The sequence below is a fragment of the Rana temporaria genome, chromosome 4, assembly GCF_905171775.1.
Source record: "Rana temporaria chromosome 4, aRanTem1.1, whole genome shotgun sequence".
NCBI lineage: Eukaryota > Metazoa > Chordata > Amphibia > Anura > Ranidae > Rana > Rana temporaria.
In genome coordinates this window covers 418780928-418801844 of record NC_053492.1, presented here as the reverse complement: position 1 = coordinate 418801844, position 20917 = coordinate 418780928, and the positions used below count along the sequence as shown (strand labels likewise).

At 47.6% G+C, this 20917-nt stretch overlaps 1 protein-coding gene across 1 annotated transcript in view; it reads left to right on the top strand.

The window, feature by feature from the left end:
* The window catches only part of GALNT14 (polypeptide N-acetylgalactosaminyltransferase 14), a 657875-nt gene that overhangs the window by 475795 nt on the left and 161163 nt on the right, over positions 1 to 20917 (top strand). The window contains exon 4 of the mRNA XM_040351317.1: positions 9461 to 9528. Coding sequence (XP_040207251.1) covers positions 9461 to 9528 — 68 coding nt within the window. The remainder of the gene's footprint in view (positions 1 to 9460; positions 9529 to 20917) is intronic.

Below are 20917 nucleotides of genomic sequence, written 5' to 3'. Positions count from 1 at the left end.
TGTCTGAGGGCTAAGGGTACTGGGATTGGGGCTGATCTGAGCTCTAGGGTTCTCTACTGCTCACTTGGTTGTCTAATGTCTGTAAGTTATGGAAAAGTTTGCTGACCCCTGATCGCTTGCGTGTAAAAAACCCAAGCTCCCTGCTTGTTTGTGGCTAGGGACCAGCTGTTGAACAGCATCATAGAAGTAAGAAATTTTACAACAGCAATTTTAGACTAAATGACGGATTTTTACACTTAAATAAGCAGTTGATGAAAGATGTATATATTTTAAGCGTGAATTACAAGTTCGACAACCCCCGCCGGGTTTGTAATCCAGGAACAATTCAAAGAGTTTTGCTTTGGAAATTATGTAATATTTACATCCAAGCAGACCGAAATATAATAAAATGTGAGTCAAATTTATACGTCCCCCGTGCGCCATAAATTTCTTCCCGCTCTGTTAATGAAATGCAGTGGAGCTTGTGTTGTTTTCGCATTTTACATCGGCAAAGTAAGTAATCGGAGCAATTATGTGCGGTGTACAATTACAGACTCAGATGCATTAGTGATGGATAGAAGAGTGAGGTTGGATTAGATGTAAAATCAAAATAAGATATTTTCCTGGATTGGGACAATCTTAAATGACTTTAGCCCAGTTATACGTACTGTAGGATTTAGGATTAGAGGCTGTTTAAATAGCAAATTTAATGCTGGTAAATGCTGAAGATTCCTACCACTACAATTCGCACCAGTCTAAATTGCCATCTAAGGTTTTACAATTCGACCATACAATCTAAGCAATTAACTTTCGTTTACCAAAAGTATGTAATATGAGCACTTACCTTTTCATTTTTTTATATCTACAGTTTACTGGTCATGATAATGCAGGGCTCGACAAATCCGAGGTGCCAGGTTGCCATGTTGACTAGAAATTGCATCCTGGCACCTGGGTTCACTCCTATGTGAACTGAAATGGCAATGTCATTCCGGTTTCTGTGCGATTTCAGTACAGGTGCAATTGCATCCCATTGACTTCAATGCAAAATCGCACTTCAATGCAAAATCATACACCATTGACTTCAATGCAAACACGCCTCCCATTGACTTAAAAAAAAACACTCCCATTGACTTCAATGCAAAAACTCCTGTCAATAACAATCCTATATGAACACTTATCACCACATGCCACTCTACTCTACCACTTGCGAGTGTGGATAGCACAGGACCCTTTAGGTAATGGCACTCAAAGCACAATTCGTGCGGATCGCATCTGTGCTAACCACCTCAATAGGAACCCATAATATGTAGCCTGTCATTCAAATCTGTGAGTTTAAAAAAGCATCCTGAATCGCATATGTGAAAACTAGGGCAGCTCCTCCATTCACACTTGGGTGTTTTGGGATCATGGCAGAATTGCTGCGTTTCTGCCCGCCATTGCAAAACAAAGGTTCAGGTGCCATTATTTTTAATGACACCTAGAACGTTGTGTGGTTTTGTCTGGATTGTTGAACAGTAAATCGCATCTTGTGACGCTTGACGTCCAAAAGAAGCTCCTGCTCCTTTTTGGGCAACAAGCTTCATGCAATGCGAATTGCCACACAGTAGATTGCACGACAATTGCAGCAAATTGTATTGTGTGAAGCTTGTCACCCAAAAGAAGCCTCTGCCCTTTTTGGGTGACAAGCTTCACACAAAGCGATTTTCCACGCAGCAAATCGCGTGAGAATTGCAGCAAACTGCACCATGTTTTAGGTTCCAATGTAAATAATGACACCTGCATTTGTGTTTTGCGATTGCAGTGCACACACACGGTCGGAATGTCCGATAAAAAAATTCCGTCTGACTTTTTTCATCGGAAATTCCGATCGTGTGTAGGAAGCATTACTCTGGCACTGACCTAGATCAAACCTTGATCAAAGTTTTTTTGTTTTTTTTTATACACGCTATTTTCTTTTTCTCCGCAAGCAGAAACAAGTTTTATATAATGTTTATTTCCTCTCCATTCACAGAGAGAGAAACACAGGGACAGTCTTCACAGTGACTGATCACTGTGGTAGCCAATCATAGGCTACCACAGCGATCAGGTGACCCAGAATCAGGAGTCCTGGGTCCCAATGGTTAGTATGGGGCCCAGGGCTTTCGGTGCTGTGTAGTGCACTCCAAGCACAAGGGGAGGTATGCAAATATGCAGCTTCATGGCAAAAAGCCCAGTGGAGTGTGGACCTTATATTTGTGTTATGTCACATAAGGGGTTAAAATAGATTCTGATAATATTTCTTGGTGTTGCTTTCAAAATCAGTGTATGTACGGTATACAGTATGGTATATATTGTATCTTCCTTTATTTAATGCCCAGTTCTTGAACCTTGAGGTCACAAAGATTTATGGTCATAGGGGAAACACTGTGAAAATGTCTAATGGGGGGACAAGGGAGGGTATCGAAAAGCCGTTTTTCTCTAGTCTTTAGACAAATCAAATTTTTATAACGTCAGCCAAAACAAAATTCTTAATCAGAACTGCGCAGTCCAATTATTTCCTGGGGATTAGAAATAACAGGAAGACTATAATACCAAACATATGTTTCTCTGAAAGCATGTAAATATATAACCCCCCGAGGGACTGACGATCTTCCATCAGCCACAAATAGAATAATGTAAATCTCGCCCATCCAGTAACCTGCGTCCCCTTCATTGTGTGATGTGTGGAGGAATGACGTCACGTGACAGCTCACCGACCCATCAAAGCAGATGGTCCGTCTCGGCTCCCCGTCTCATCGCTGCGTCCTGGAGGGCCGACAAATACGCACCGCCATCTGATGTGTGCTCTGTGAAGCACTGAACGGAAACATCAAATAGATCGAGCAATGAACAGCGCAGCATCTTTTTTTTTTCCTTTTTTTTCTTTCAACTAAAAGCTTTCTAATTACTTTATAAACAATAGACAAGGCTCACTGCTGGGTTCTGCCAACGAGGACAAAATGACAGAGATTTAGAATTTGTGTTTAAAATCAGCTTTAAAGAAGCTTTGAACACCAGGAAAAAATCTCCCCAGTTATCGTATCTATAAAAATGATGACATTTAAGGAGCACCTGTGCTAAAGGAAGAAACATTTTGCTATGGTGGAGATGGATAGGTTTGATAGATACTGTAAAGGAACAATCAGTGTCTGCAATAAGGCAGTACAGCCCATGACCAGTGTAGTCAGGATATCCCTATTCCCACATACCTTTTACATCCCAATACATTTTGCCCTCCCCACCCCAGTCACATAACCATAATAACGAGACCACACCTGAGTTTGAAGTATAAGTGGCCATAACAGCCTTTTTATTATTACCAAAATAATTAAATAATTAAATAATTTCCAAATAAACATTTTAACGGCAACTTTTTTAACCACTTAAGCCCCGGACCTTTAGGCAGCTAAATGCCCAGGCCAGGTTTTGCGATTCGGCACTGCGTCGCTTTAACAGTCAATTGCGCGGTCGTGCGACGTGGCTCCCAAACAAAATTGGCGTACTTTTTTCCCCACAAATAGAGCTTTCTTTTGGTGGTATTTGATCACCTCTGCGGTTTTTATTTTTTGCGCTATAAACAAAAATAGAGCGACAATTTTGAAAAAAAAACAATATTTTTTACTTTTTGCCCCAAAAACATATATAAAAATATTTTTTTTCCTCAGTTTAGGCCGATACGTATTCTTCTACCTATTTTTGGTAACGTCATCGATCGAGTCTCCCTATAAAAGGAATCACTCGATCGATGCAGCCGCCACATTGAAGCACGGGGAAGCCGTGTTTACATACGGCTCTCCCCGTTCTTCAGCTCCGTGGAGCGATCGCGGGGGGGGGGGGCTAGAAACGAATAGCCGCGCCCTCGTCCCGGATCACTCCCCGCGGGTTTCCGACCGCTGCATGTACCGGGGGGATCCCGATGAGACCCCCGACCCGCGGAAAGGCGGGAACGTGCATGTACGCCCATATGCCTGTACGTGCCATTCTGTGGACATACATATACATGCGGCGGGCGTTAACCGTTTAAACACACACAGCCTGTTGGTCTTTGACGGCACCCCGAACTTAAAAACATTACCACCACTACACTGCGGGACCATTTTACTATACCAGGCCTCCAGCCGTATCACAGCTCGGAGACAACCCCTTTTTCTTGCAGTGCCACCATACCCGTATTCCAGCGGACACCGTTCCACTGGAGTACCCCAGAGGGAACCATACCACAGATGAACCCCCCCCCACACTTCCATCAGATCTGTTATCTTCCACCATCAAAGACCAAGGACACCGCCATTCCACTGCTGTTATGACGACCTGCATCCAGAAAACCTGAAAGAAAAGAACAAAACAAACCACACAACCATACAAACATAGGGAGGGTGGGTGGGAAAACTGCCTCCTTCCGTACTGTCTCACCGCCCGACTGTGCCCACAAGACCGTGCCTCCCCTTCTTATACTGCTCCACCCCCTCACCAACGTTCTTCCAGTCTGCCCATGCTTGCAACCTCCTCCCCAAACTTAACCCTGTGCATTCTCCCTTGCACATGGTTATGCCCCAGCCCTCCGTTATTTGTTTTTTCTGTCCTCTCCACTCCGGGCTTCACTTTCTCCTGCTCCTCTTTTGAACTGATAGGAGCAAGGCTCAGTAAGGGCCAGCAATACTGGCTTATCAGCAGCCCTGGTGCATGGAGTGATTAGGGTGTGCCCAGGCACATCCGACACACCCCGTGCTCACACCTATGAACAAAATGTTTTAAATGGTATATATAACAAACCAAGTTAGAGCAAATAAGAGTAGCACAACCCGAGGAGGAGCTGCTGGATAATTTGGGTCTTCTTACCCTGCATGTTTAAATGGACTTTATTAAAAGTAATAAAACCTTATGAAATAAACTGATTAAGAAAACAATTGCAATGCCAGTTCACAGCACAACAACACAATTGGCATAAAGATGACCTGTGCAGTCTGTATATCTATAACCCAGTCTTGCTGGCATTGGGGTCTTAATCATTATGGTGGTTGGTCAATTGCAATAAGACAGACTGTGATGGCCAAGAAGCCATGGAAGTTGGTCCCTGGATCTCAGGCAGTCCCTGGATGGGCAACGTAAGGTCTTATCCTTGTCCAGCTCTCCCTACAACCCCAAGTGGTGGGGCGGGTCTAACGTCAGCCCGGCATGCAGCTAATCCAAAGCCATCCTATTAGGGCTGCTGTTAGAAATCACGGGGCCCCGTACAGCATACCTGGCAGCCCCCCCCCCCAATATATCAAGACCATATTTTCACTAAAAATACACTAAATTCATTATTAGTGGATACAAACATAATATTTAACCTGTGTGAATTAGCCCTTTTATTTGTTTTTTACATAAAAAAATATATATTCACAGTGGGGGATCAGAAGCAGGCAGAACAGGGAGGGGAATCAGTGTCAGTGTCGGGGAAGCAATTACAGGAATGATGCACTGTGTCTGTGTCTCTCCCTGCAGCAGCTGAAAGCTGGCATGAGGAGTAGAAAATGTCTTTCAGCTGCTGCAGAGAGCTGCACAGGGCATCCTTCTGTAACTGCCCCTCCGCCAAACCATACTAATTCCCCCTGCTGTTTGGGCCCCCTGTGTGCCCGGGCCCCCTACAGGAGGACTGGTGGTCCCCCCTATCAGCGGCCCTGCATTCTTTCCCTGTTGATAGGCTTGTCCAAACTGTGGCTGTAGCCAATCCAAGACCTTCTTCCTCTCCATTCCTCCCTACACTGTCCATCACTGCAGGGAAAGGGAGCAATGTTCTCCTAATATCCATTATCCACGGCCTTGATAGCCATTGTGAATAAATGTAGAGTTTTAATTAAAATGTATAAACGTTTCAGGTAATTCTATTTTTATAACTACATATAGTGTATACAATGTGTGTGTATATATGTTTAAACTTATGTCACACTTTCTGTGACCTAATTAGTTTCCCTGGATAATTTAAATGTGCCTATTGATTGGTCAGACCCAGTCATTTGTATTATCTTTCATAGGATGATAATACCGCTTTTGGGAATAGAAGGTATTCAAAGCGCAGACAGAAAAGGTTGGCTTATCGCCAGTAAATGTACATGATTATTTCCTCGTGCTGAAATTAAAGTCAACTTGGTGTATTGCTTATCACGGTGCTGTTCTAGGGGAAGCAGATAAGGAAAATTGCCTATTTTAGCAGTCATCTTGGCTTTGTTGTTCAGTACAATTAATATTTCACATATCCCATACCGGCACTGTGAATGGGTAAAGCGGGAGTTATGTGGCTAGAGGCAAGTTAAAATTAATTCAGTAGGAAAGTTGATCTGCTAATGTTCAGAAATGTACAGGTTTGTGTATTCATCACATGGCACTAAGGGGCTTATACTTAGGACTGCTGGATACAGAATGGAGTCGGTGTGTTTCTGTACACCGTCAACTAACCTTAACCCATAGCTGCTGAGACCAATCCAAATAACTATCTTTTGGGGAAAATCATTTTGTTTCCCATCCCAAGTAATTTTTCCTCTTTTAGGTAGAGACTTGTAGAGTTAAATTGACTTTGAAGTCAGTTAGGCAGATTCAAGTAGATTGGCGTATCTTTAAGCGGGCGTAGCGCAGCTCATTTGCGCTACGCCGACTTAAAATAGAGAGGCAAGGCCAGTATTCACAAAGCACTTGCTCCCTAAGTTACGTCGGCATAGCGAAAATGGCCCGGCGTAACCCCGCCTTATTCAAATTAGGCAGGTAGTGGGCGTGCTACATGTAAAGTAACCGTTACCCCATGTAAATGAGGGCCGTCGTCCATACCTTGCATGGGCTGCGCCATCTTTTTGGTGGTTTAGCTTTACGCCGGCGTATGTCTTACGTAAACGGCGTAGCTTACTGCGACGGGCGTACGTACGTTCGTGAATCGGCGTATCTTGCTCATTTACATATTCAACGCGTAAATCCACGTACACGCCCCTAGTGGCCAGCGTAAATATGCAGCCAAGATACGACGGCGTAGGAGACTTACGTCGGTCGTATCTTGACCAAATTCAGGCGTATCTGGTTTCCAGAATACGCCTAAAGATACGACTGCGCACATTCGGACTTACGACGACGTATCTTCTGATAGGTCGGCGTAAGTCTACGTGAATCTGGCTATATGTATTCTTCCCCAGGGCCATCTTCAATGTTGATTTGACCCTGGGCAAAAAATGTCTTGCCCCCCCATGCAATTTTGCTCTCTACCTGCTCTGAGACATAAAATAAATATCAGCTAGACTTAAAATCAGCTTACTGTATCAGATCAGGCAGTGATTGCGATTGGTTGCCAAAGGTTACAGCATATCATTACCACTTACTGACTGGTTGCTAGAGGTTACAGCACACATTACGGCTCACTGATTAGTTGCTAGAGGATACAGCGCATGATTTCTTCTTGTTGATTGGTTGCTAGAGATTACTGTACAGTAATACTGCTCACTGATTGGTTGATAGAGGTTACAGCACTTCATCTCTTCACTGCAGAGGGGCATTATATACATATGAATGCTGCCGGCCTCAGCTAATTACATATGAATGCCGTCACTATTTAAATATGAATGACGGTTATTTACATGTAAACACAGTCTGCAGGTGAGTCATCTGTACACAACAATAAAGCAGAGCTGGGCAGCATTAGTAGCAGCACTTCACACTGAGATAGCAGGACACAGCACATGACTAAAATCTGTCGGGGAGCCTCCATTTTCTTGAAGCCCATCACAGTGTACAGCAGATGTCCACACAGTAACCACGCTGATCCTGAGAGCCAGAATTCAGCCATTTAAAGCAGTTATTTCCTTGTCTCAAGATAAGCGCTCTGTGAGCCCATCACCAGGAAGATTTATTTGGATATTACATCTGTTTGAATGGCAAGATTCACATAATGGACTGTATATGATGCATTCAATTGAATATACCAGCAATTAGTCACCAGGATTCACTGCAGTCCATTGTTCATTATTGTTCACTGTTCACTATTGTTCATTATTCCTAGGCATCATTGTTTATTATTATTTATAGGCATTATTAGATAATTTTAAGCTTTTTTGCCACAGATCACTCACACTATTATCTTGGACCACATTTCAAGGCACATTCGCTTTATATTATCCTATAGATTTTATAGTGTAATTGTTTTTGCGCTCATCCACCTCTTTTTCTTCACTAGTATAAGGGTAGTGTTAGGGTAAGTCTTATGCCCCATACACACAATCGGAATTTCCGATGGAGTTTTTCCATTGGAATTTCCGATCGTGTGTAGCCCCATCTGAGTTTTTTTCATCGGAAATTCAGATGAATTCCATCGGTGTTAGATATAGAACATGTTCTATTTTTTTTCTGATGGAATTCTGATGTGATTTGGCCAGGCAAAAGCCAGATCATGTGTACGCGGCATTACTGTTTTGGTTACATAAAGTGTCAGGCCCCGTACACACGACCGAGGAACTCGACGTGCCAAACACATCGAGTTCCTCGTCGAGTTCAGCGTGGAAGCCGCTGAGGAACTCGGTGGGCCGACTTTTGCCATTGAACAACGAGGAAATAGAGAACATGTTCTCTATTTCCTCGCCGAGTTCCTCGTCGGCTTCCTCGGCCGAAAGTGTACACACGGCCGGGTTTCTCGGCAGAATTCAGCTCTGAACCGAGTTTCTGGCTGAATTCTGCCGAGAAACTCGGTCGTGTGTACGGGGCCTCTGTGTTAGAGTTGGTATTAGGCTTGCATAGAAGGTTATTGCTAGTTTAGAGTTTGGATTACAGGAAGGGGCAGAGTGTGATTTTTTTTTTTACCGAGAGGCATTGTTAGAGTTCTAAACCGAGTTATTGTGAGAATTGGGTGCCTTCCACATGGGGTGGACTCTGCCAGGAGTCCACCTGCTTAGTGTAGAATCTGCCGCTAATCCCCGTGGAGCAGGCAGGTGGCTTGTCCACGTCCACTCCGCTTATGAGAGCAGATAGAGACACAGCCCGCTGTCCTCTTTGGGCGGTCAGATGTAAACGGACTGCTAGACAGATGAGAAATGGATCCCCATTCGTCTGTTGTTAGTGGATAGGATCGGATGTTGGACGGTGTCAACGGACACATGCCTGTTGACACCCGCCGCTCCATAGAGGGTAATGGATGGTCCCATCAGGTTCGCCTAAAAATTGAAAGGTGGACTTGATTGGTCCGCTTGTGTGAAAGGGGCCTTACAGTGCAGTTTAGTGCATTTAACAAAAAAAGATAACCACCCCAATTTATAATTAGCTGTAAACAAGGTTTAGTGTGTTTGATTACAAGGAACTTATGGCATGGCGCCTCTCTCTAAAAAAAGTAACTTTGCCAATATCTTCCCGGCACTAAAACCCAACATACCATGAAACTATGCAACTGTCTACTACTTATGATATTTGGTATTTTGAAATAAAATAACTAATATATTTTTTTCTCTTTTTGCAGTGTGTTAAACAGAACACCTATGCACCTTATCCATGAAATAATACTCGTGGATGACTTCAGCGATAATTGTAAGTTTAACATCTTCATTGTTCTATCTAATAGGCTTAAAACATTTATTGTGGTATGGTACTTTAATAGTCAAATAAATATTCTGTGATACCTGCTAGGATTTACAAAAATTCTCAAAGTTCTCACACATTCTGAAGGCATTGCTAATACAGTCGTATGCAAAAGTTTAGGAACACCTGACAATTTCCATGATTGTCATTTATAAATATTTGGGTGTTTGGATCAGCAATTTCATTTTGATCTATCAAATAACTGAAGGACACAGTAATATTTCAGTGGTGAAATTAGGTTTATTGCATTAACAGAAAATGCGCAATATGCATCAAAACGAAATTAGACAGGTGCATAAATTTGGGCACCCCAACAGAAAACTCACATCAATATTTAGTAGAGCCTCCTTTAGCAGAAATAACAGCCTCTAGATGCTTCCTATAACCTGTAATGAGTGTCTGGATTCTGGATGGATGTATATTGGTCCAAGCCTGCTTCAAATCACCCCACAGATGTTCATCGATATTCAGATCTGGGGACTGGGGACTGGGATAGCCATTCCAGAACATTGTAATTGTTCCTCTGCACAAATGTCCGAGTAGATTTTGAGCCGTGTTTTGGGTCGTTGTCTTGTTGACGTAACTTCAACTTTGTGACTAATCGATTCCTCAACATTATTCTCAAGAATCTGCTGATATTGAGTGGAATCCATGTGACCCTCAACTTTAACCAGATTCCCAGTACCGGCACTGGCCATGCAGCCCCATAGCATGATGGAACCTCCACCAAATTTTACTGTGGGTAGCAAGTGTTTTTCTTGAAATGCTGTGTTCTTTTGCCGCCATGCATAACGCCCCTTGTTATGCGTTACAGCACCTTATTACAAAATGAAGCTGGCTTGTCCAAATGTGCGTTTGCATACTTCAAGCGACTCCGTTTGTGGCGTGTGTGCAGAAAAGGCTTCTTTCGCATCACTCTCCCATACAGCTTTCTCCCTGTGCAAAGTGCGTGGAATTGTTAAAGGATGCACAGTGACAAAATCTGCAGAAAGTTGGTGTTGTAGGTCTTTGGAGGTGGTCTGTGGGCTGTTTTTGACCGTTCTTACCATCCTTCGCCTTTGCCTCTCCAATATTTTATGTGGCTGCCATAACTTTTTGTAGCCTTCCCCTAAACCATAATGTAGAACAATCTTTGTTATCAGGTCATTTGAGAGTTGTTTTGAGGCCCCCATGTTGCCACTCTTCAGAGGAGAGTCAAAGAGAACAACAACTTGCAATTGGCCACCTTAAATACCCTTTCTCATGATTGGATGCACCTGTATATGAAGTTTAAGGTTTAATGAGCTCACCAAACCAATTGTGTGTTCCAATTAATCAGTGCCCAGTAGTTACAGGTATTCAAATCTTAATCAACAAAATGACAAGGGTGTCCAAATTTATGCACCTGTCTAATTTTGTTTTGTTGCATATTGCACATTTTCTGTTAATCCAATCAGGGCCGGTGCTAGACTTTTTTGCGCCCTAGGCGAGACCAGCTACTTGCGCCCCCCCAAAAAAAAAAACTTCTATACTGCTAAAATATAATTTCTATATCTCTATAAGGTATAGAAAGGGCGCAAACGTCTAGCACCGGCCCTGTCTATACCCCCTGTGATGTTTATTGACCCTCATTGAACTGCCGTACACAGCGAGCATAGTTGCCAACAATTTTTTTTTTTTTTTTTTAGAGAGAACTGGGTGACAGCAAGGGACAGGATGACAGCAGAGGGCTGGGTGACAGTATGGCGGAGGACTGTGTGACAGCATGGCAGAGGACTGTGTGACAGCAGGGCAGAGGACTGTGTGACAGCAGGGCAGAGGACTGTGTGACAGCAGGGCAGAGGACTGGGTGACAGCAGGGCAGAGGAGAGGACTGGGTGACAGCATGGCTGAGGACTGGGTGACAGCATGGCTGAGGACTGGGTGACAGCATGGCTGAGGACTGGGTGACAGCATGGCTGAGGACTGGGTGACAGCATGGCGGAGGACTGGGTGACAGCAGGGCGGAGGACTGGGTGACAGCAGGGCGGAGGACTGGGTGACAGCAGGGCGGAGGAGTGGGTGACAGCAAGGCGGAGGACTGGGTGACAGCAGGGCAGAGAACTGGGTGACAGCAGGGCGGAGGACTGGGTGACAGCAGGGCTGAGGACTGGGTGACAGCATGGCTGAGGACTGGGTGACAGCATGGCTGAGGACTGGGTGACAGCATGGCGGAGGAGTGGGTGACAGCAGGGCGGAGGAGTGGGTGACAGCAAGGCGGAGGAGTGGGTGACAGCAAGGCGGAGGACTGGGTGACAGCAGGGCAGAGAACTGGGTGACAGCAGGGCGGAGGACTTGGTGACAGCAAGGCTGAGGACTGGGTGACAGCAGGGCAGAGGAGAGGACTGGGTGACAGCATGGCTGAGGACTGGGTGACAGCAGGGCGGAGGAGTGGGTGACAGCAGGGCAGAGGAGAGGACTGGGTGACAGCAGGGCAGAGGACTGGGTGACAGCAGGGCAGAGGACTGGGTGACAGCAGGGCAGAGGAGAGGACTGGGTGACAGCATGGCTGAGGACTGGGTGACAGCATGGCTGAGTACTGGGTGACAGCAGGGCGGAGGAGTGGGTGACAGCAGGGCAGAGGAGTGGGTGACAGCAAGGAGGAGGAGTGGGTGGGTGACAGCAAGGAGGAGGAGTGGGTGACAGCAAGGTGGAGGACTGGGTGACAGCAGGGCAGAGAACTGGGTGACAGCAGGGCGGAGGACTGGGTGACAGCAGGGCTGAGGACTGGGTGACAGCAGGGCTGAGGACTGGGTGACAGCATGGCTGAGGACTGGGTGACAGCAGGGCGGAGGACTGGGTGACAGCAGGGCGGAGGACTGGGTGACAGCAGGGCGGAGGAGTGGGTGACAGCAAGGCGGAGGACTGGGTGACAGCAGGGCAGAGAACTGGGTGACAGCAGGGCGGAGGACTGGGTGACAGCAGGGCTGAGGACTGGGTGACAGCATGGCTGAGGACTGGGTGACAGCATGGCTGAGGACTGGGTGACAGCATGGCGGAGGAGTGGGTGACAGCAGGGCGGAGGAGTGGGTGACAGCAAGGCGGAGGAGTGGGTGACAGCAAGGCGGAGGACTGGGTGACAGCAGGGCAGAGAACTGGGTGACAGCAGGGCGGAGGACTTGGTGACAGCAAGGCTGAGGACTGGGTGACAGCAGGGCAGAGGAGAGGACTGGGTGACAGCATGGCTGAGGACTGGGTGACAGCAGGGCGGAGGAGTGGGTGACAGCAGGGCAGAGGAGAGGACTGGGTGACAGCAGGGCAGAGGACTGGGTGACAGCAGGGCAGAGGACTGGGTGACAGCAGGGCAGAGGAGAGGACTGGGTGACAGCATGGCTGAGGACTGGGTGACAGCATGGCTGAGTACTGGGTGACAGCAGGGCGGAGGAGTGGGTGACAGCAGGGCAGAGGAGTGGGTGACAGCAAGGAGGAGGAGTGGGTGGGTGACAGCAAGGAGGAGGAGTGGGTGACAGCAAGGGGGAGGACTGGGTGACAGCAGGGCAGAGAACTGGGTGACAGCAGGGCGGAGGACTGGGTGACAGCAGGGCTGAGGACTGGGTGACAGCAGGGCTGAGGACTGGGTGACAGCATGGCTGAGGACTGGGTGACAGCATGGTGGAGGAGTGGGTGACAGCAGGGCGGAGGAGAGGACTGGGTGACAGCAGGGCAGAGGACTGGGTGACAGCAGGGCAGAGGACTGGGTGACAGCAGGGCAGAGGACTGGGTGACAGCAGGGCGGAGGAGAGGACTGGGTGACAGCAGGGCAGAGGACTGGGTGACAGCAGGGCAGAGGACTGGGTGACAGCAGGGCAGAGGACTGGGTGACAGCAGGGCGGAGGAGAGGACTGGGTGACAGCAGGGCAGAGGACTGGGTGACAGCAGGGCAGAGGACTGGGTGACAGCAGGGCAGAGGACTGGGTGACAGCAGGGCGGAGGAGAGGACTGGGTGACAGCAGGGCAGAGGACTAGGTGACAGCAGGGCAGAGGAGAGGACTGGGTGACAGCAGGGCAGAGGACTGGGTGACAGCAGGGCAGAGGACTGGGTGACAGCAGGGCAGAGGAGAGGACGGGTGACAGCATGGCAGAGGACTGGGTGACAGCAGGGCATAGGAGAGGACTGGGTGACAGCATGGCAGAGGACTGGGTGACAGCAGGGCAGAGGACTGGGTGACAGCAGGGCAGAGGACTGGGTGACAGCAGGGCGGAGGAGTGGGTGACAGCAGGGCAGAGGAGTGGGTGACAGCAAGGAGGAGGAGTGGGTGACAGCAAGGAGGAGGAGTGGGTGGGTGACAGCAAGGAGGAGGAGTGGGTGACAGCAAGGTGGAGGACTGGGTGACAGCAGGGCAGAGAACTGGGTGACAGCAGGGCGGAGGACTGGGTGACAGCAGGGCTGAGGACTGGGTGACAGCATGGCTGAGGACTGGGTGACAGCATGGCTGAGGACTGGGTGACAGCATGGTGGAGGAGTGGGTGACAGCAGGGCGGAGGAGAGGACTGGGTGACAGCAGGGCAGAGGACTGGGTGACAGCAGGGCAGAGGACTGGGTGACAGCAGGGCGGAGGAGAGGACTGGGTGACAGCAGGGCAGAGGACTGGGTGACAGCAGGGCAGAGGACTGGGTGACAGCAGGGCAGAGGACTGGGTGACAGCAGGGCGGAGGAGAGGACTGGGTGACAGCAGGGCAGAGGACTAGGTGACAGCAGGGCAGAGGAGAGGACTGGGTGACAGCAGGGCAGAGGACTGGGTGACAGCAGGGCAGAGGACTGGGTGACAGCAGGGCAGAGGAGAGGACGGGTGACAGCATGGCAGAGGACTGGGTGACAGCAGGGCATAGGAGAGGACTGGGTGACAGCATGGCAGAGGACTGGGTGACAGCAGGGCAGAGGACTGGGTGACAGCAGGGCAGAGGACTGGGTGACAGCAGGGCAGAGGACTGGCGGACAGCAGGGCAGAGGAATGGGTGACAGCAGGGCAGAGGAGAGGACTGGGTGACAGCAGGGCAGAGGACTGGGTGACAGCAGGGCAGAGGAGAGGACTGGGTGACAGCATGGCAGAGGACTGGGTGACAGCAGGGCAGAGGAGAGGACTGGGTGACAGCATGGCAGAGGACTGGGTGACAGCAGGGGAGAGGACTGGGTGACAGCATGGCAGAGGACTGGGTGACAGCAGGGCAGAGGACTGGGTGACAGCAGGGCAGAGGACTGGGTGACAGCAGGGCAGAGGACTGGGTGACAGCAGGGCAGAGGACTGGCGGACAGCAGGGCAGAGGAATGGGTGACAGCAGGGCAGAGGAGAGGACTGGGTGACAGCAGGGCAGAGGACTGGGTGACAGCAGGGCAGAGGAGAGGACTGGGTGACAGCATGGCAGAGGACTGGGTGACAGCAGGGCAGAGGAGAGGACTGGGTGACAGCATGTCAGAGGACTGGGTGACAGCAGGGGAGAGGACTGGGTGACAGCATGGCAGAGGACTGGGTGACAGCAGGGGAGAGGACTGGGTGACAGCAGGGGAGAGGACTGGGTGACAGCAGGGCAGAGGACTGGGAGAAATTGAGTTGAAAATTGCTCAGTCAGTAGATACCAGATACCATCTTGATCTTTGTCAGCTAGTAGCACTTTTTACTTCTATGTAAAAGTCTAAAGATATAAGTCATACAGTTGACAAAGATCAAGATGATATCTGTGTTTTCCTGTAGCCCTGTCCTGACTGAGCAATTTTCAACTCCATTTCTCCTAGTCCAGTGGCTTCATCAAAAACAAAACAGCATTTTTGGAACCATTCTTTTTTACCTGCTGCTCTGCCCAGAAAGACCTGCGATCATCCCTGAGGCCGCCCACTCTGTTCTCCGTCCCCCAGTGACAGGCGGGATCATCCCTTGGCTGGCCACACCCACTCACGAGTCCCGACCAGTGACCGTGAAGGAGGCGGCCCAGCTCTTCGGCTTTAGAGCCCTGAGCCGCCGAACAACTCTGCCGCTGTGTGAGCCGGGGGAGGGATCTATCAGCAGGCCTGGACCCGGCGTCATCCATCACCAGGCAGTAACTGGACTGGCTGCGCCCGGCCCGGGCCACATCCAGTCAGCAGCTGACAGGCGCTGCGGCGCATTAGCACACCGGAACGGGACACCGGGCGGCGGCAACTCCGGACAATAAAGTATAAAAAAAAATAAAAAATATTTCCGCCCCATCCCAGGCTGCAGACCTGCCCGCCCCAATCGGCCGCTTGGTCCGCCTGGTGGTTGCGCCGGCCCTGAATCCAATAAACCTCATTTCACTACTGAAATATTACTGTGACCTTCAGTTATTTGATACAGCAAAATGGAATTGATGATCCAAACACCCAAATATTTATAGATGACAATTATGGAAATTGGCAGTGGTTCCTAAACTTTTGCATACGACTGTACAAGGGGTTGTTGAAATACACATTTGTTAAAATTATCAATGTAGCGCCTGTGTACTTTTGTACAGGTGCTATATTTAAATTTATTGGGGGAATGAGAGAGTTATGTTGCTCTCATTCTTTGATTTGTCAAATTTGGCTGTCGCCAAATCTGGATTGTCCTGTGGGTCAGTCTGTGCCCCAGAGATGCAGTCTTATCTCTGGGCGGCAGGTGGCGCCAGAGGGGGTCTAGGCGAAGCCTCTTCTTCTCAGCAGCCAATGAGAGGAGTTTCCCTCGCGGGGCATGCTGGGGAGGGGTATTTCTGTGGCGGAGGCCGTTGTTCGGGGTTCTTCGCGGGTTCCTGGTTCCGGGTGCAGCACCCACCTTTAGGGTGTGCGCACATCACGGGCCCCACCACTATGGCCTACCAGGCCGGGTTTGCGTGCTACGTGGAGTTCCTGACTCTGGGCTCTCATAGCCCGGAGCAACTGATGCTGCCAGGGGACCCCAGTGACTTTCTGGGTTCCCATACCCATTGAGGAGATCCCAAGCTGGGTTCTGTTCGGTGGGGGATCGGTCTGAGGAGAGCCCGGGGGCAGGTGATCCAACAGGGCTTGAACGAACCACCGGGGATCTGGGTGACCGGACACTGACAGGTCACATTCAAACTGTCAGTCGGTGACCCCCAAAGACATACTGGGAGGATTTGCTCTACTGTCCTAACTTCCAAGCACTAGGCCTGTGGCAGAGGTCTCATCTGGACATCCTAATCTAAATTAGAGCCAAGTCTGTGGCAGAGACTTCCTCCCAGAAGCTCTAAGTGACACTCTGGCTGCCAGGCCTGTGAGAGAGGTCTGTCCAGGGGCACTTTACCCACTCCGGCTGGAGTGGCGACGCAAACGAATACACTTTCTAAAGGACAGGACTGCCTTTATTATCCATAGCTTGATTCTGTGAAGTTGCTCTTCCTTCACCAACCTATCCTGTCTACCTAAAGTTGACATGTTGGTCGTGTTTGACCAGAGGATAAAAGCATTGAAAATGTCAACCAACGATCTGGACATTCAGTTACTGCTCTCAACACCACCATCACCCCTAGACACAGTATAGAGGTAACTTAAATACGCTGATCCCGAATCTAACCAGCGCCTCCTCCGGGGGTAGCGCTACATCAATATAGTTAATTGTAGCACCCAATCATTGTTCCATTGTAAAATACAACAGCAGGAACTGCAGTCTAATTGGTTGCAATGGGTTACTGAACATCGTCTGTTGCTCTATTCTGGTTTTATTAAATTAGCCAGGAAAATCTCTGAAATAATAATTTTCTGTAAACTAGCAAGACATCTTTCCCTCCTTTCCTCTGGTCTCCAGTATATTTCCTGCTCCGAGCTGGAGAAGGAAAGGTAATAATTACATTTTACAGCTAGAAAAGATCCCGACAATTAGAGTTTTTAGCTACATTTAACCAGTAAAAAATTGCAGGACTATATAGCAAACTGTGACAAATGTTCCTCTGAAGGAAAAGGCTGAAAAATGGATGAGTTTAATAACTTTCAATGAGTTCATTAAATACCTCTTAAGTCTGTGATGAAAAGTCATGAAAGTCAATGAACTACTATTATGCCAGTGTTTGAACCACAAGATATTTCTCTTTATCTCTGCCTTATTTCTCCAAAGGAAACTGGTAAGGGTACAGGGCCATGTTTATTATATGGTTATGTAGGAGAATGTGAATAATATAAAGGGGAACCTAGAACACTATTGAGTAAAAGTGGTTATAAAGCTTTGCTTTTTTAATAAAAATAACAAAAATGTCTATACTTACCTGCTCTGTGTAATGGTTTTGCACAAAGCAGCTCCAATCCTCTTCTTCTGGGGTCCCCCATTGGCGCTCCAGGCTCTTCCTCTTCATTAGGTGGCCCCACGAAACGCCGCTTTCCATTGACACAGGCAGCCCCACCCACAGCAGTGGGAGCCAATCACTCCTGCTGCTAACAATCCAACCAATGAGGAGAGAGACAGCGTTAGGAGCTGCTGCGCTCATGCACATCACTGGATTGGAATGGGCTCAGGTAAGGAAAAGAAGGGGGAGGGGTCAAGGGAGGAGCTGCAGCAGCAGTACAGAACATTTTTCACCTAATGCATAAAATAATGCCTTAAGGGGAAAAACCTTAAGGCCTTAGAGCCACTTTAAAGTGGTTGTAAGCATCAGACATAAAATATGAACAAAGCATATCACTCTATAGTGTGTACTTGTCTCAGTTAAGAGCTCTAAGGGGTCGATTCACTAAAACTGGAGAGTGCACAATCTGATGTAGCTGTGCATGGTAGCCAATCAGCTTCTAACTTCAGCTTGTTCAATTAAGCTTTGACAAAAAAAAAACTGGATGCTTTGAGATGTATCAGATATCAGATTTCCAGTTGTAGTAAATCAACATCTATATGTAAATTTTGCCTACTACTTCGTTTTTCTGCTATCAGCATGAATCACTTCTGAAAAGTTTTCTTGACAATAAGCAAAAAAAAAAGTGACAGGGGAGGGAGCTCAAGCTGGTTGACAGCCTCAGCTCTGTTCCTGTGAGCGATGTGAAGGGGGGGGGGGGTTCCTTCCCTCCAATCAGCTCTTTCTCTGCAGAGTGTAATTTCAACACTCTTTTCCAGACATCTCAGACAAGCTTTATAAATTCTGCACTTTGAGGAGAGGGGATTAAAGATAAACAGGTACAACTTATGTAGGAGGATTTGTTTCATCTCTGTGTATCACCTGAGGCCAGTTACTTCACTGGGTATATGTAAGGGTTTACAACCACTTTAACTACTTGCCGACCTGCCGCCGTCATTCTACGGCGGCAGGTCGGCTCTCCTGGGCGAGAGCCCGTAGCTATACGGCGGCTCTTTGAGCGGCCACTAGGGCGCGTGCGCGCACCCCCTGCTCGCCCCTGACTCCCGTGCGTGCGCCCGGCGGGCTCGATCGCCACCGGGCACCCGCGATTGCTCGTTACAGAGCGGGGACCGGGAGCTGTGTGTGTAAACACACAGCTCCCGGTCCTGTCAGGGGGGGAAATGTTGATCTCCTGTTCATACAATGTATGAACAGAAGACGAGTGTTTCCCCTAGTGAGGCCACCCCCCCCCACAGTAAGAACACACCCAGGGACATACTTAACCCCTTCCCCGCCCCCTAGTGTTAACCCCTTCACTGCCAGTGGCATTTTTATAGTAATCCAATGCATTTTTATAGCACTGATCGCTATAAAAATGCCAGTGGTCCCAAAAATGTGTCAAAAAAGTCCGAAGTGTCCGCCATAATGTCGCAGTACCGAAAAAATATCGCTTTACTAGTAAAAAAAATATATTAATAAAAATGCCATAAAAATACCCCCTATTTTGTAAACGCTATAACTTTTGCGCAAACCAATCAATAAACACTTATTGCGATTTTTTTTTTTACGAAAAATAAGTAGAAGAATACGTATCGTCCTAAACTGAGGAAAAAAAATGTTTTTTTTATATATTTTTGGGGGATATTTATTACAGCAAAAAGTAAAAAATATTATTTTATTTCAAAATTGTCGCTCTATTTTTGTTTATAGCGCAAAAAATAAAAACCGCAGAGGTGATCAAATACCACCAAAAGAAAACTCTATTTGTGGGAAAAAAAGGACGCCAATTTTGTTTGGGAGCCACGTCACACGACCGCGCAATTGTCAGTTAAAGCGGCGCAGTCCCGAATCGCAAAAAGTGCTCTGGTCTTTGGGCAGCAATATGGTCCGGGGGTTAAGTGGTTAAGAGAAAAATATTGAAAAACCTGTGTTTTTCACTTACTGTTCTACCTTTTATCGTAGGTTTATCGTAGGTTCAACTATCCTTTTTTCTTTATATCCTCCCTTCTCCTCACTCTTCTACTCTCCTCTTGTATATGCTTCTCATGCCTTCACACTTTTCTATTCTCCTCTCTTCTACTCTCCTTTTTTTTTTTTTACACCCTTCCCTTCTTATCTTTTAAGCCCAATACACACTATCAGTTTTCCTGCAGGTTTGTGTCTTCAGATTTACCAAAACCATCTAATATGAGGTCAAACCTTAAGAGTTTCAATTAGTATGCAATCAGGCAGGCCCTTGCACTACATGGTTTTGGTAAATCTGAAGAGAAAAACCTCTGTATATTCAACCAATGTCTTCTGACCATAGGGAACCTCCAGTTTTATTGGTTTATTTTTAGATGTACCACAATATAACTAAAGGTAATCAAGGTATATTTTATTATACAGTATAATAAAGAGGCTGCAGTTCTGCGGTAATCCTGTCAATTTATTATCTAAGCCGTGCTCATTATTAGTTGGAACACTATGGTTTTTATGTTTCCAGCTATAAATATATACAATTACAACTTCTTCTAATTAACTTACTTGGAAAAACGTGTTACATATATTACTGAACTCATAGCAGGGTTTTTATAACATAAAAGTGACAGAATTTGTACAGTATGTCGCATTATTTTTTGTGGCTTGTGGGGCCGTTTTTTTGAGCTGGTTAGTCTAGACCAGCAATTCTCAACCAGGGTTCCTCCAGAGGTTGCTAGGGGTTCATTGAGCTGTGGCTGATGAACCACCTTTTTCATGGTGCCTACAGAGTTTAAGGTTTACACGCTACACACAGAGCTCCACGTCCTGCCTCTGTAACTGCCGATCGCGAGCACCTGGCGAACATTGCGGCCACCAGGCACGTGCATCAGCACCACGTAACATGATGGGCGCAGCTTTTCCCCGCCGCACGCCTGCGGCGGCCCGTAGGGGAAATGGAATCAGGAAGACGTCCAGGGACGTCCACCCGGCAGTTGAGAGCCGCACTGTGGACGTCTTTCGACTATAGCGTGGCTCTCAAGTGGTTAAAGTGTATGTAGACCTTAATAATGCATTTCTTTTATTCGGTTCCTTTTAT